Raw genomic sequence first — 17,932 nt, forward strand, 5'->3', positions numbered from 1 at the left:
TTTTCAGCGTTGGGGTTCCCCTTTAAGTCCATACCAGGTGGCGAGGCCAGCGACGTGTCCTTCGCGGGCCCCGCCTACCTGGAGACCCGCTCGAAATGAGCGGACTTTTCTCTGGGAAAAGTCCGTTCATTTCAAAATTACGGCGGACTGGCACACACGGCCGGATTGTCCGCCGAAATGCGAGCCCGGCGGGAAGATTGGAGTGCAAAACTACTTTCTAAGTCCGTCGTACTTTCCGGTCAAAAAAGTATGCCGGAGCCTACACACTGGGGGATTGTCCGGCAGACTTCAGTTTTCCGGACTTTTCCACCCACTTGTTTGATCGTGTGTACGCGGCATAAGAAAATAAGGCAGTAAAAAGAAGGCAGTGAGCAATAGTGCCCTCCCCCCCAATATTTTACCGTGACAAAACTAAATGCAGTTTGTCATGGGGGCAATGAAAGAACCAACATCCAGCTGTAAATACATATGTATTAGGGTACCTTATTATTATTGCAGTAAATTTCATTTGAATATTTGAATAAATAAATATTTAAATAAATAAATCATATTAAAACTGACGTTGGCTAAACTTCATTTTAACTTTTAATAAAGCTAAAGTATTACCTGGCAGAGAAAATCATATTTTTTGCGCATTTCCATACATATTTATTAAGTGGATCTTGTTTCACAGAGAGTTGTAAACCTAGATGTGACATCCAATATGAAATATTAGAATGTTATTGAATTCCTATCAGTTAACAACAGGAAAGAGGGAAAATAAAGATTTAGCTTTTGCTCATCGTACAGCTTTTTGCCTCAGTGACATGACATCATCATCCCTTTTTATATGCTTGAAATTAATGTATTAACTCCCGTCTGCAGGCGTTAAATGAAATGTAAGATCTGTATGTCGACATAAATGTAAGCAATAAGAAAACTCATAATCAATTTTCCATATTTTAAAAATTGTACTGGAATTAGTAGAAAGCCATCTGCATACATGCAGAGCTCTGGAGCTGGCAGACACAGGTGGGGTGCTGCGATAAAAGTTTTGGAAAATAATTGGACACAGTCTAAACTGCAAAAATCTGAAAAAAGTGGGCATTTTAATTGTGTATTTGCCAGTTTGATCAGAAAGTACTCATGTATATTGCATACTTTGAAATATTTTAGTAAATGTGAAGTCTTTCAGGGGGAAAGCATAACATTTTTTTTAGTTATGCTGTTATTTATTTATATTTTTCAGACGTTAATAATGTGTTTTAAATAAATATATTTACACATGCTTTTATTTAATATCCAAGTTCTGGAAAAACTGTGGATATATAAATATATGAAAAATTTACTCCATGGAGGAAAATAAAAAGTTCAGCTCACATTTTAGTGGACCTTGCATCAGAACACACTGGGGTTGATTTACTAAAGGCAAATAGTCTGTGCACTGAACTTGCACTTGCAAGTGTACTGTAGGTGTACTGCAAGGAAAGTTGCGCTAGAACTGAGAAGAAGCTTTGAAATGAGGGAAAGCCCTGCTAATTTCTATCATCCAATGCAAGCAAACATTTTTTTTTGTATTATTTTCCTTGGATATTCCTCTCATAGCGAGAGAAACTGCACTTGTAGTGTACTTACAAGTGCATAGCAGTGCACAGACTATTTGCCTTTAGTAAATCAACCCCAAGATCGGCTTGCTACAATAGTCCTCCTACCTCATTTCAAAATGTAATTTAAGGCTGGATTCACACCTATGCATTTTTAGTTGCTTGCATTTTGCAGATTTGCACTACAGAACGTATTCCATAGGAAACCATGATAAATGGACTGTAGTGCAAATCTGCAAAATGCAAAAAGCACTAAAAATGCATAGGTGTGAATCCAGCCTTAAAGCATATTTAAACCCCAAAACAAAAATGGTGTATGTTACAGCTTACCAATCCTTAGATGTAGTGGTGGGGTTAGTTCTCTTTTTTAGGGCCAGTTCACACCACAAAAATGCACTCCAGATACATTCCGAATCAGTTTTTGTTTACAGTTCACACCACACGCAGTTCCAGTGCATTTTTTTATACAATTTGCTATGTTCCAGTACAGTTCTGTGCAGAAGAAATGCAGCACGCTCTACTTTTCTTTCTGCACCGGAAACTGACTGCACTGGTGTGAACTAGAGCCATTAGAATACATAGAAAACACTGCATGCATTTTTAGTGCAGAAAAAAAAAGCCCACGGAGCTGCATCTGTGTGAACTAGCACTCAGGCTTCTTTCTTTTATTTTTGACCTGGTAACCTTTCAGGTCCCCTGTCCTGTGTAATCTTCACCTGTAAGCATGCTTTAATTGAAGTTTGACAACTATATGTAAAGTAATAATACATCTGTAATTGGCTCCTAGTGCTGCCCTTCCCTTTATCTGTACTGATGATTACAGAAGTCTGATATTATAATACATATCACACTCCTAATATTGGATAATGTTAGATCAATTTATTGGAGCATTTTTATAAATTTGTGAGGTTCAGCTTTATTAAAGAGATTTTAAAGGCATTTTTTAAATTAAAATAAAAAAAGAGGTTATGATTACCTGCTCTGTACAATGATATTGCAGAGCGCAATCCTTCCCCTCCTCTTACAGTAGTTAAAATTATGGACACTCTCAAAGCACCCTCCAAAATTATGGATTGTCTCGAGGCACCCTTTAAAATTATGGAAAGTCTTGAGAAACCCCATCCTAAAATGTAAAAACAATTCTAATAGTTTAACATAATGCAACAACATTCACATATGTAGGAGACCCAGCATTGGAGGTGCAAATTGGTACTGACTAGTATTCCAATGTTTCTCTTCTTCCTCAGTTTTTCTACATGATTTAGTTAATGTGACCCTCAAAGCTCATGTAGAGGCAGGGGAAAGTCAAACAAGGATTGTATAGAGGTGAATGACATACTCCATTGCAACTGTTGATGTCATTGGTCATTAGGAGGTCAGCAGTTAGAAGGTGGTAATGCTGCAAAATAAAAAAATCTGTGGCTTTGTGTGACTAAAAGGCAGGCTTCATCCACCCTTGTGTACAATTTGTGGGTATGTTTTTGTTATCTCTATACCCACATTTTTTGCCTTTCATTTCTACTTTAAACTGAATGGGTTGTTTTACAATGTGATTCTTTACAATCACTTTACAGTGGTTGTAAAGTCATAAGGTTTTTTATCTTAATGTATTCTATGCATTAAGATAAAAAGCTGTCTGTGTGCAGCAGCCCCCCTCAGCCTCCTAATACTTACCTGAGCCCCCTCACTATCCAGCAATGTCCACAAGTGCCTCGGTCATCCTGATTGGCTAAGACACATCAGCAGCGCCATTGGCTCCCACTGCTGTTAATCAAACTCAGTTAGCCAATCAGGAGAAAGAGGGGGGTGGGGCCGAACCTCAGCTCAGTGTCTAAATGGATACATGGAGCTGCACCTCGGCTTGGGTGCCTCCATAGCAAGCTGCTTGCTGTGGGAGCACTCAATAGGAGGGAGGGACCGGTAGCTCCAGCCAGGTACCCCAAAAGAGGAGGATCTGTGCTGCCCTATGAAAAACCACTGCACAGAGCAGGTAAGTATAACACGTTTGTTATTTTAATAGAAAAAAAAGAGACTTTACAATCACTTTAATGTAAAAAAAAACAACAATGTTTGTCTTTAGAGCCACTTTAGATTAAAACGTGTACTACTGTTTCTTTTGGTCTTACTTTGACAGTAACACTTGTAACATAGTAACAAGAAGTCTAGTTTCAATTCTTGGACAACATGTTCGATCTCTTTGAGATAACTAAAAAACTATTAGAATTTGCACTAGTTACACTTAACATATGTCAACTATCTTATCATAATAGTTTATTATTTTGCATCCAAGATTCACAATACACTGTTGATAAAAATAACTACTTACAATGCAAAATTAATTTAACAAAGAAGCAGATATCATGCCATGGAAGTGTTAAATAATTTTATCTTAAAATACAAGCCAGAAAATTCAAGCTGTGCATACCAGAGGCTATCTGCCCAGGCCAAGATTAAAAACAGTAACTTTATTTCATTTCTAATATATTTTGCAGAACTTGTTTATTGAACAAGATTTTCTGCTTATAGCAAACAAAATGAAAAATGCATTATTGGTTAGGGATGCAATTTTGAATATATTGATATTACATAGTGCAAAGCAAAACATTTCCAGAGATCTCCCTTACGATTTACAAGACGAAATGAAAGGCACAAACCTGTAAGAATAATATTTCTTAAAGCATAAACCACAGAGCGCAAAATTCCATGCAAAGATACAAAGTACTAAGTTACCAAGGGCTAGATTCTTTCCAAGCAAGAGTACCTACAAAATAACATGCAATAAAAAGTATTATATTTTTGAATTTGGTTTGGTATTTGTAATAAACAACTTGATTTTCCCTTCTTCCATTGTTGTCCTCCTTTGGCAGAGCTCTTCAATGCAGGTTGTTATACAAACAATTCATTGTTCCATCTTTTACCTGTCTCTTGCTCTCTGTGTATGTTGAAAGAGTTAGAGACATTTTCCAATCCTTTTAGCATAAATCTGCCATGCCAGGAAGCTCTAGGAATAAAGAAGAATAACACTACATTTCGACATTGATAGTATGATAGGAAAACTATTTATTTATTTATTTATTACAGATATATATATATATATATATATATATATATATATATATATATATATATATATATATATATATATATATATATATATATATATATATATATATATATATATATATATATATATATATAGGGCTTACAATTTACGCAGCAATTTACATATATTTTTATCAGCTTTATTTTGTACCCATTCACATTAACAGAATTACTATCCACTGCAGAAACATCTCTGGGATCATAAGGATGGCATTTATATGCATGGGGAATGTGTAACAATATCTGTGCCATTGGAGAACTCCAGCTTTGGTCAAAAAAGAGATACCTGTAAATGGTGAATGGTACTTGAAGGTCTAAAAGTGACAGCTTAAAAATCTATCCTCTATTAATTAATGTACAGTATATATGGATATGTAGACTGATTTGTAACAGTACACCTTGTTATCCATGATACCACATATGGTGGTATATATATTACATAAGGGTGGCAACAGTTTATCAGTCAAAATTCCTCTCCATCTGAGTTTTCTCCTTAGATCCATCAGCCAAGGTTGTATGATGAGCTCTGGAGTAACTTGCAGGCATCATAATTTTAAAGCCCATCTCCAAGCAAACCAAATCCCTTCACCCACCCCTTCCAGTCTTTCCACCCCATACATACTTAACCTTTTTGTGTCCACTGCCGGGACCTTCTGAAAAACGTTGACTGTCTTTTAACACCAATTAACATCAGTAAGTGAATTTGGACACTTATTTTTTGGATTGACGCCCCTTCCATACATGCACATCTTTTCCTGGTAACCTGCTAGACTACCCACAGTATGGTAGCCTTGGCTGTTGCGAGCAGCCTAACCTGAGCCAATGGGCTCTTCAAATGTTTCTTGCCCTCTTACTACTTTGTTTAAACTCATATCGTCTCTTGGATGTCTATTCTTTTCATTGATGTGACCATCCACATTGGCCCTTCCTTTTCTTAAGCCTAGTGAGTTTTTAATGCCAGGAGGGACTATCGGGAGGCACAGTGTATCTTTAAACTATGTGATTATTTAATATTCCATTTCCACTCAAAATAATTGCAAATTATTCGGTTTTATATAGTTGATACAGCCTAGTCATTCTCAATAAAGAATTTCAAATCTTAATTTTTAAAAGGCTAGTTTTAAAAGCAGGGGTTATTAAGAGTTGTTGAAATATGATTTATGAACATCTAATTAAGACAAAATAAATGTACCACAGCTCCTTTGTTGCGTTTCATCGTTTGTGATCTCTGTCCATCTTGGGAATATTTTTGCATGAAAACTAAAAACGTGCTTTGGGTCAACTTAATAGTGCAACATTTTGAAGCATTACATTGCAGAGAAAAAAACATTCAGCCGCTTCTGATTTAAAATAGCTGTCCTTTGAGCAATATGTTCACTATCATAGCAGCTGCTGGACAAATGAGCCAGTGCTAATGAATAAACTGAAGCTTCATATTTTCAGTTTGATGTGTGAACTGTATTTAAAATAATTATTAGAGTGCATTTAAACCACATTTACACGGAGGAGGCCTGTTTGAGTTCCACAGCAGTAAATCATGGCTGACAAATACTTCCTTACATTTGATCAAGAAAACATTATTGACCACAAGAGAAATACTTCCATGGCTTTATGTTAAGTTGTTCTACTTATTTAACACGTTTTTTTTCATTGGATGATGATTTGCAAGTTAAAAAGAATGCATTTGTATTAACTATTTATAGCTTGGGTTTTAATGGATTGAAAGATCTATAGCAGCATTTGTAAAGACAGTGTGGTGGAAATTGACTAAAACTGGAGCACTCAGGATTTGATGCAGCTGTGCATGGTAGCCAATCAGCTTCTAACTTACGCTTGTTTAATTAAGCTTTGACAAAATAACCTGGAAGCTAATTGGTTTCGGTGCAGAGCTGCACCAGATTTTGCATACTCTAGTTTTAGTAAATCATCCCCTGTAAAATGACAAATGCATTGCTCCACATTTCCAAGATTTAGCCCTTGTGATGGCCATGCATTATGCCTATTTTTCATGTATCACATACACTGACTGGCTAGTGCAAGCTTTATAAAATATTTGCTCCCAGTTCATCTCAAATTTGCAAATTTGAACTATCCTAGGGAGCAGGCACATTTAAAATTGTGCCTTGCCAGGTATGGCTTCTTAAACATACCTCCATTGGGAAATGTTATTAAGAGGTTCTCAAATGATGTGGTCTTAACACATTGAAATGTTTGTTTTTTTTGTTTTGTTTTTTAGTGCAGAGTTCTTGGCATAGGGTGTAATACTCTGCACTAGGGCCATTCTCACAAGTCTGTAATCCTAACCATCCAATAACCCTTCCTGTAGCAATAACCTTTACACTTTATTTTTTTCATCAGGAGGTTGTTTTCCCTTTCAGGTCCTTGCAGCCAGCCCCCTGATATTGAAACTGTAGGTCTGTACTCCAGTGCTGTGTAAATCAGCTAATTGTTCATTGGATATGTGGTGTCAGTATGCAAGGAAGCTGCAGGGCTTCATGGCATTCTGGTATATGCAAGAAAGGAGGCAGGAGAGCAGAACAAACATGAGTGTAATCACTTGACGGCCAGCCACCATCATTATACTGCCGCAGGTAGGCTCGTTCCTGCAAACCACCGTAGGTCGGCACCTTTAAGGGTATTAGCAGGTACATGCACATGCCCAATGCAATGTCTGCCCTCCACCCGTAAGCACGAGAGCCAAAGCGAGGATCTGTGTATGTAAACAGACAGTCCCATTCTGACAGTGGAGGAGAGACAGATCTGCTGTCCCCAGTGATTAGGGACAGCAATATGCCTCCTCCTCCAGTTAGTCCCATCCCCCCACAGTTAGAAACACACATGAGGAAACACATTTAACACCTTTATTGCCCCCTAGTGTTAACCCCTTCCCTGTCAGTGACATTTACACAGCAATAAGTGCATTTGCACTGATTGCTGTAAAAATGTCTTTTTTTTTTTTTACCGAAAATATGTAGAACAATATATATCGGCCTAAATGAACTGAAGAATTTTTTTGGAGATATTTATTATAGCAAAAAGTTCAAAGTTTTCAAAATTGTTGATTTTTTGTTTATAACACAAAAAATACAAAAACACAGAGGTGATCAAATACCACCAAAAGAAAGCTCTATTTGTAGCAAAAAAAGGATTCCAATTTTGTTTGGGTACAGCATTGCACGTCCACACAATTGTCAGTTAACCACCTTCAGACCGGACCATTTTGCTGGTAAATGACCAGAGGTCTTTTTACAATTTGGCACTGCGCTGCTTTAACTGGTAATTGCGCGGTCATGCAATGTTGTACCCAAACAAAATTTGCGTCCTTTTCTTCCCACAAATAGAGCTTTCTTTTGATGGTATTTGATTGCCTCTGCGATTTTTATTTTTTGCGATATAAACGTAAAAAGACCGCAAATTTTGAAAAAAAATGATATTTTCTAGTTTTTGTTATTAGAAAAATCCAATAAACTCAATTTTAGTCATACATTTAGGCCAAAATGTATTCAGCCACATGTCTTTGGTAAAAAAAAAGTCAATAATTGTATATTTATTGGTTTGCGCAAAAGTTGTCACATCTACAAACTAAGGTACGTTTTCTGGAATTTACGCAGCTTTTAGTTTACGACTGCCTATCTCATTTCTTGAGGTGCTAAAATGGCAGGGCAGTACAAAACCCCCCCAAATGACCCCATTTTGGAAAGTAGACACCCTAAGGAAATTGATAAGTGGCATGTTGAGCCCATTGAATATTTTTTTTTTTTTTTTTTTTTTTTTACACAAAGTTGTCACTAAATGATATATTGCTCACACATGCCATGGGCATATGTGAAATGACACCCCAAAATAAATTCTGCTGCTTCTCCTGAGTACGGGGATACCACATATGTGGGACTTTTTGGGAGCCTAGCTGCGTACGGGGCCCCGGAAACCAAGCACCGCCTTCAGGCTTTCTAAGGGCGTTACAGTTTTGAAGGCCATAAAATGCCAAGATGGCACAAACCCCCCCCCCAAATGACCCCATTTTGGAAAGTAGACACCCCTAAATTTAGGGGTACACTAGTGAGACTAGGTAATAAATGGCGGGTGCCCTGAAACTATAAAAAAAATAACTAACCAACCAGTGTCACCTGTAACAGTTATATGGTGATCACTGGTGAAAGGGTTAACTAGGGGGCAATCAGGGGGCTTTATGCGGTAGTATATGGGGGTCCCTGGCGCTATAAAAAGCTGCGGCGAACCTAAATACCTACCTGCCTAACTAGCATCACCTGTGACACTAATACAGTGATCAGAAAAACGGTCGCTTATTAGGCTGGGTTCACACTGGAGCGATGCGGGAACGCCACGAATCCGCAGCGGGTTCCCGCATCACATGCCTCCCGGCGGCAGTTCACACTGCCCTATGCGAACTGCTGGGAGTGTCAGTGAAATGTTAATGACACCCCCAGATCAGTTTGCATATCGCAGTGCGATCTGCAAACTCGGATCGCATTGTGTGAACACCCATGCGATCCGATTCTGCTGGGGACCAAAAAAAGGGTCCCGTGCGAGTTTGCGGCGGGTGCGGCGGGTGCGACACGAATTCAGCCATACTATCTGTATGGCTGAACTCGAATCGCACAGAGATCGGATGTGATTTGCACTGCAGTGCGGTGCGAATCACATCCGTTCTCATAAACCGCTGCAATGTGAACCCAGCCTTAGTGACACTGGCGACGGGGGGTGATCACGGGGTTAAACCTTTATTGGGGGGGTTAGGGGGGTACCTTAGAACTAAAGGGGGCTAACCCTAACTGCCCTAACAGTTATTACAGTCACAAATGACACCCGCCGGGTGATCAGGGGGTTAAACCTTTATTAGGTAATAAATGGCGGGTGCCCTGAAACTATAAAAAAATAACTAACCAACCAGCGTCACCTGTAACAGTTATATGGTGATCACTGGTGAAAGGGTTAACTAGGGGGCAATCAGGGGGCTTTATGCGGTAGTATATGGGGGTCCCTGGCGCTATAAAAAGCTGCGGCGAACCTAAATACCTACCTGCCTAACTAGCGTCACCTGTGACACTAATACAGCGATCAGAAAAACTATCGCTTATTAGGCTGGGTTCACACTGGAGCGATGCGGGAACGCCATGAATCCGCGGCGGGTTCCCGCATCGCATGCCTCCCGGCGGCAGTTCACACTGCCCTATGCGAACTGCTGGGAGTGTCAGTGAAATGTTAATGACACCCCCAGATCAGTTCGCATATCGCAGTGCGATCTGCAAACTCGGATCGCATGGTATGAACACCCATGCGATCCGATTCTGCTGCGGGTCAAAAAAAGGGTCCCGCGCGAATTTGCGGCGGGTGCGGCGGGTGCGGCGGGTGCGACACAAATTCAGCCATACTATCTGTATGGCTGAACTCGAATCGCACAGAGATCGGATGTGATTTGCACTGCAGTGCGGTGCGAATCACATTCGTTCTCATAAACCGCTGCAATGTGAACCCAGCCTTAGTGACACTGGCGACGGGGGGTGATCACGGGGTTAAACCTTTATTGGGGGGGGTTAGGGTGGGCACATTAGAACTAAAGGGGGCTAACCCTAACTGCCCCAACAGTTACTACAGTCACAAATGACACCAATGCAAAAAAAAAAAGCAATTGGTGTCACTGTGACTGGGGGGGCAGGGGTAATTGGGGGGTGATCGGGGGGTAAAGGGGGGGTGTGAGTGTGCCTGGCATGTTCTACTGTATGTGGGGTGTGTTGGTGCAACTCACCGAACCTCTCTCCTTTTCATTCGCCGGGAGCGATCGCGAGGGGGTGGCCATGAATGAATGGCCGTCCCCTCGTCCGGGATCGCTCCCGAACTAATACCGACCACCGCAGGCACCGGGCGGGGGCCCGATCGGGCCCCCGACCGGCGGGCAGGCAAGGACGTACATGTAAGCCCTTATGCCTGCCCGTGCCATTCTGCCGACGTACATCGGCGTGCGGCGGTCGGCAAGTGGTTAAAGCAGCGCAGTGCTGTATCGCAAAAAATGGCCTGTTTATTAAGGGGGTAAATCTTCTGGTCTGTAAGTGGTTAAACCACAATTCCTAAGCAAAGGTCTAATTTAAGTAAACTTGACTCCTAATTGTAAAAGCCACCTCTCCTAGATTGTTTGCACTAAATACCAGCTTTTCTTGCATTACAAAGTTAATAGCCTTAGTATTCAGCTCCAGAATCCACTTAGCAGGTGATAGGAGACAGATGAACAGTGAAAACAAACAGTGATTCACATTTAAATGGACTTGCTGAAGGTGTTTCCTTACTCATCCAAGTGTTTTTCATTCTCATGGGTGTCCGAAGGCTTTGTGTGAGTTATCTGTGTGGCTTTAAATGCTGTCGTGTATTCCTGACACTAACTAGAACTGAGGAGACCACTTGCACAAGTCCAAATAAATGTGACCAACTACTGCTAGGCTACCATGGCCTGCCAAGCAGGTGAGTTTATACAAAAAAATGGTTTGGTTTTTGGTTGTGGAATTCTGAGTGTATTGTGACCATGGTAGGCATGCACAGCCATTTTCTGTGGCATTTTGTGTTTCTTATTAAAACATAACTGTAGTAAAGTTTGCTAAAATATTATCTAGTCTGTAGCGTGATGAATTTCCACATTTCTATGTTTGAAAAAGATGGCCTGTATTAGGATCCACATACTGTATATAGTACACAGTATGTGCAAATATTTTTTTTTTACAATTGAAAATAGTGTTAAGACCATCTTAAGCCAGCTTACAACAAGTAGTTCAGAACTGTGCGCAGCTAAAATTTACATTCTACAGGCCAGACACTAAACTGGACAGGGACAGAGATCAAACTGAAACTTTAAGCCCAGTTTAATGTTCACTATACTTATTTTGTGTGTGTAGCTGTTTATATAATAATAATTAATGAGTTTAACTTGCCATTGGCTATACAATTATGAGTGCAAAAATGTAAATGAACTATATGGCTGAATGTAGTGCCAATGGCACATTTAAACATTCATGGTGGGTTTACCCAAAGAGTAAATGTTTTTGGTCGCACAACTACCAGATAGTTTATACTATTTTAAATAGTTCTCTCTGAAAGAACCCAGTGGAATTTCTCCTGAGCTAAAAGCCAGACAAGAGTACAAAATCTGTTTGCTTACTCAACTATCTCTTTTTCGGAGGTTAAGTCTCGTATAAACCTATGCACGACATTTTAGGAAATGGAGGCCACTCTGGATGATAGATTGTCTACATTTCGGAAAATCTAGGACCCTTCGGTTACATACATTTTACAATTGGATTTTGACCACACTCTTTTCACTTTTACTTGGAACTGTGGTGTTAGGATCCGACCCTGGTGAACATTGGTTATCCACCTACTTCCTAGGACCTTCCCCCTTTTTTGCCCCTTCTTGTAATTATTTTCTTCCTTTCCATCACCCCCCACCCTTCTTTTCCTTTTCCCACTCCTCTCCTCTTTGTTTCACTAATTTCATGTGTTTTATGATATTCCGTACCCCTTAGTTGCCCGACATAGACAAATTTTTCCTTCTAAGTTCTCTGTTGTTACTTCTGGTTCACATTATGAATGTTAAAACAGACTAACATCTTGTACTAGGATGTGGAATGAGGACTTCTTTAGGACTCTTTTATATAATGATGATTTGATTGTAACATGAAGCTTAGGTGCTACTTAAGTTTATATGATTTGACATTTATGAATATATTGAACATTATATAAAAATTATTAACAGAAGATTAACTATATGGCTTAGTGTGCTCGTGTTCACTGGCACACCACTTGTCTAATAGATGGAGCAGATACTAAAGGGTCTATAAAATACAAAAAAACTGTGCTATCCTAAAAAAATTAAACTAAAAGAAAGGCTGCAGTTTGAGTGGGATAAACACAGCAAACAGTATAAATAAGAAAAAAAAACTGCGCCCATATTGAGTCCAATCAGATCTGGCTGACCTGAAGGTAAATCTCATCCAAATAGGGTATTAGCCCTTGTACACACGATCAGAGATTCCGATGGAATGTGTCCGATCGGAGCGTTTTGTCGGATATATGTGTGGTCTGCATCGGACTGTTTCCATCGGAAAATCCGTCAGACCAAATTTTCCAACTTGCCGGAAATATTTTCCGACAAAATGCTCCGATCGGACATACACCGATCATGTGTAGAGAATTCTGATCTGACAAAGTGCCACGCATGCTCAGATCAAATTCCTACAACAAAGATATTTGCTACTAGCCTGAACGTAGTCCCATCGTAACTAAATTACGTCATCACGTTCTGAAAGATCGGATTTTCCGACAACTTTGTCCGACCATGTGTATGCAACAGTTTCCGACAAGATCCGTCGGACAAAATCCAATGGATTTGGTTGTCGGAATCTCCGACCGTGTGTACAAGAGCTTAGACGCAATGAGTATGAACCATTACAGTCTCTGAGTAAAATGTGTATCCAAATAGATGATTCAATAGAAACACCTCTGTGATCCACAATATAAATATGAAGAACCACCACATGGAAAGCCGCTTACCAGAGGGCCAACCCACACCAACATTCGGTAATAACCCAGCCACATCTTCTGACATCTGGATAGAAGATCACAGGGATGCCTCTCAGATACTACAGGTACTAGGCTTTATCCATAGAACTCACGGTCTGTGAAATCATACATCATATGGAAAAGAGGGGGACCATAGCCTAATTACTAAAAAATATTGGTACTTACAATTAAAAGCATGTAAAAAATGCCAGCCGACACACAAGGAGCCCTTCCTCGTTCAAATCATCGCATTCGTGCAGTGACGCCACCGCGTCAATTTGAACAAGTAAGGGCGGTAAGCGGCTTTCCATGCGGTGGTGGTTCTTCAGATTTATATTGTGGATCCCAGAGGTGTTTCTATTCAACCATCTATTTGGATATACTTTTTACTCAGAGACTGTAATGGTTAATATTCATTGCCTCTAATATATTTGGATGGTATTTACCTTCAGATCAACCAGATCTAAAGGGTCTATGTATAAACTTTTGTCATACGGATGTCTTAACAATTTGCATAGGCACAACAATTGATCTACTAGCCATATGGTATTTTCGTGAAATACTTCAATAAAAAAAAAAAAATGATGGTCACTAGATGGAGCTGAGAATCATAAGAGAAATTCATATTACAAATAAGTCAGTCATCTTTAGTTGGATCTATGCAAATGCTTAAAGGGGTTGTAAACCTCAAGGTTTTTCACCTTAATGCATTCTATGCAATAAGGTGAAAAACCTTTTGTGTGCAGCAGCCCCCCAGAGCCCCCCCTTTACTGACCTGAACCTGATCGTTCCATCAACGGGGACAAGCACAGCAGCTCCAGCAGCTGTCTTGGGTCCTCATTGGATAGATTGACAGCAGCGCTGCCATTGGCTCCTGCTGCTGTCAATTCAATCCAGTGACCCAGGAGTCGGGGGGCGGGGCCAAGTTCTACTGTCTGTGTCAATGGACGCAGCAGCAGGACTCAGGAGCATGCCCACACAGTTGTCCCCTTGCAATGCAGGTCTCCAAGGGAGCACTTGATGCGGGGAGGACCCAGGAGCACTGCTGGAGGACTCCAGAAGAGGAAGATTGGGGCAACTCTGTGCAAAACCCTTGCACAGGGGAGGTAAATGTAACTTGTTATTTAAAAAAATTAAAAAAATTAAACCTTTACAAACCCTTTCAGACAGTGGTCATCAACCCTGTCCCAAGGGCCCACCAACAGGCCAGGTTTGCAAGATAACTGAAATACATCACAGGTGAAATCTTTTGCTGCTCAGTGATTGCAGTATTCTAGTCTGCATCTCCCCAAGGTAATACATAAAACCTGCCCTGTTAGTGGGCCCTGAGGACATGGTTGATGACCACTGCTTTAAGACACAGCACACAGCACTTTTAAACATAGACTGCCTAATGTAAAAAAGGTTGCTGATCACTGCCTTTTTAGAATAAAAAAGAACATAGTTTACTGGAAAACATCATATTAACCCACAGATTCACATACAATTATTGATCTATCTTTACTTGTCACAGTACATATTCTAATAAAAATGCCCTTTAGATCAAATCATCTGAAAAAACAAAAGAATTTGGTTGCCCACACATCATTTTACTCTTCTGTACTGCATAAATAATATAAGGCAGGAGCAGTTCATGCTTTAGATGGTTTTGTCTAAGGTCCAGTTTTGGCATAGCAACATTTTAGGGAAGAAGAAAGAGAATCTGAATACAACTTTGGTTCTCTTTCCCCAACCTGTTCACCCTTTAAATAAATTATATTAGGCCATTCAGATACCATTACTATTAGCTATACATACTTATGGCCTGATGCTAAATAAATTGTTTAAGTACATAACAAACAACAATTCACTGCCAAATTAAGTACAAGAAATCCATAAGGATTTCCAAAATGCAACCTTAAAGAGGAACTGCAGTCTGCTCACATAATTTGTAATTAAAACATTTTTGCCATTCTGCAACTTCCCTCCAACCACTTTATATATACCGTATATACTCGAGTATAAGCCGAGATTTTCAGCCTCTTTTTTGAGGCTGAAAGTGCCCCCTCGGCTTATACTCGAGTCACCGCTGTCTGACTGCTCGATCAGCGTATCGAGCAGACAGACGGCGGACATTAAAATTCAAAAGCCGCGCCTCCTTCTCCGCCTCCGCCTGTGATAGGCGGAACACTGAATTTCCCAGCAGTCAGTGTTCCGCCTATCACGGACATCCGCTCATTCTCATACTACGGACGAGTATGAGAGGATGTCCGTGATAGGCGGAACACAGGCTGCTGGGAAATTGAGTGTTCCGCCTATCACAGGCGGAGGCGGAGGCGCGGCTTTTGAATTGTAGAATGGCCGCCGAGAAGAGCGGCGATCCTGGAGCGGCGATCCATCGGCACGACACGGGACGGAGGAGGCACGGGACGGAGGAGGCACGGGACGACGGCGGCTCGGGACGGAGGCTTGGGACACAGGTAGGCTGGACACACACACAAGGCTGCACGGACACACACACACACACACACACACACACACACACACACAGGGATGGATGGATGGATGGATGGATACACACACACACACACACACACACACACACACACACACAGGGATGGATGGATGGATGGATGGATACACACACACACACACACACACACACACAGGGATGGATGGATGGATGAATACACACACACACACACACACACACACACACAGGGATGGATGGATGGATGGATACACACACAGGGATGGATGGACGGACACACACACAGGGATGGATGGATGGATGGATGGACACACACACAGGGATGGATGGACGGACACACACACAGGGATGGACGGACACACAGGGATGGACAGCCATGTCTCACCCTCGGCTTATACACGAGTCAATAAGTTTTCCAGTTTTTTGGGGGTAAATTGGGGGCCTCGGCTTATATTCGGGTCGGCCTATACTCGAGTATATACGGTACTGTGATTCTATACTTGCCAAATATGCTGAATACATCTCCCTCCACTAAGTCCGGTTGCATTCATTTTAACTGTGGGCAGCTGAAGCTCCTGCCTGTTCACTTCCTGGATTTAGACAGACACACGGAGGCACACCTTCAGCTCTACAGCCCTGCAGCTCTCATTGACTCGCCTATGACTCACCCCCCCTCCTTCCTGGCAAACTCTCATTAGAGTGAAAGAGAGGGCTGTCCATGATGTCATAAGCCTAGCCTTTTTACCAGACAAGGAACAGGAGGTGGGCTGTATAAGGTATTTACTGGCAGAAAGATTAGTCTATCCAAAGTTAAAAGCTGTAAAAAGTTAAAACAAGGGCAGAAGATTTACTATATGGAAAGTTAAAAAATTACTGAAGGTCTGCTTTAAGTTCTTATCAAATATAATGCTTTACAACATTTTAAATGGTTAAATGTTTTAGCATTCTGGATGTAAATGTATTATTATGTGAATACACTCCTGGCAACAGCTATAGGATCTCAACTGTTGAAACACCATAATCATAACCCACAAATTCTCTAAATTAGCCTTTTCTTGTACTTTGATGCAGACCAGAGCCAGTATTATGGACAAAGGACGGGGGAGAGCTTCCAGATCCCGAAAGAATGATAGTGAACGGAAGAGAATTAACAATAACCTTTTTAAACAAAACAGATAATGGAACATATCGATGTGAAGCAACCAACTCCATTGGTAAAAACAGTGCAGAGTACATCTTGATAATAAACGGTAAGTGTGTCATACATTATCTTCTGCTATGAGAGTTATATAAAGTCGTAACAGTAAACATCTCAGGCATAATTAATATAGGAGCACTGAGTGCAATGTCTTTGTAGAGAAAGCAGTAACTAATAGTAACTAATCAGATTTCACTTAAGGAAAAGAAGCATGCTTTCTGCCATGGGTTAATGTACTTTGTATATTATCATTGTACTTCGCTCTCCATATTAAATAAGCCTGTTTGTGTTTTATCATATTATGAAAAGCATGTTTTCTACTTGTCAAGTAGTCATCATGTTTCCTGAAATGGATATAGTATAAACTACTTTGCTTGAACTCTCAACACCAAATACATTAGCTCTCGCTTGATGTATGCCAAATGCAGTATGCATATTGTATTCTGTAAAAATTCTAAATGATATAGAATTGCAATATTCTCCAAATAAGAAACATAGGTAAGAAGAGGAAACTTTTATGGAAAATATCCCAATACTTTTGCTTGAGATAGCAGATTTTTCAGTTACAAATCTTAAGCTTTACATCTGCAAGAATGCATAATTACTACCAATGGCTATTGCAGTAACACATTAAAGAAGAATTCCAGGTATGGCATTTTTGTACATATTTACATTGGTTGAGCTTGGGCCAATGCAACTATGCATATACCATACCTGTGAGAACCCTCTAGAAGCTGAAAATCACTGCAGTAGACATCACAACTCCAGTAATCTCCACTAGCTTTAAGGTCTTGTGCCGGGTTGCTGCCTTGCTGCTTGTGAACACAGGAGGCTGCTTGGCATGGGCACCATTCAGAGAATACTTAGAATTTTCTCATTGAATGCAAAGCATTCTCTGACTGGATGAGGTAGAGGGCATGATGTCAGTGACTCTCTCCACCTCATCTGTTCCGAGAGTGCTTTTATTTCTTTGAGAAAATACATAGCGAATGCTGAATGGTGCCTGTGCCTGAG

At 40.5% G+C, this 17,932-nt stretch overlaps 1 protein-coding gene across 2 annotated transcripts in view; it reads left to right on the top strand.

Moving 5' to 3' along the window:
* Positions 1–17,932, top strand: part of CADM2 (cell adhesion molecule 2) — a 381,397-nt gene that overhangs the window by 183,979 nt on the left and 179,486 nt on the right. For both annotated transcript variants that reach the window (XM_077480109.1, XM_077480110.1), the window contains exon 6: positions 16,792–16,970. In XM_077480109.1, the coding sequence (XP_077336235.1) occupies positions 16,792–16,970 (179 nt within the window). The remainder of the gene's footprint in view (positions 1–16,791; positions 16,971–17,932) is intronic.

Source organism: Lithobates pipiens, unplaced genomic scaffold (assembly GCF_037356315.1).
Source record: "Lithobates pipiens isolate NorthernLeopardFrog02 unplaced genomic scaffold, aLitPip1_a1.2 Scaffold_16, whole genome shotgun sequence".
Classification (NCBI taxonomy): domain Eukaryota; kingdom Metazoa; phylum Chordata; class Amphibia; order Anura; family Ranidae; genus Lithobates; species Lithobates pipiens.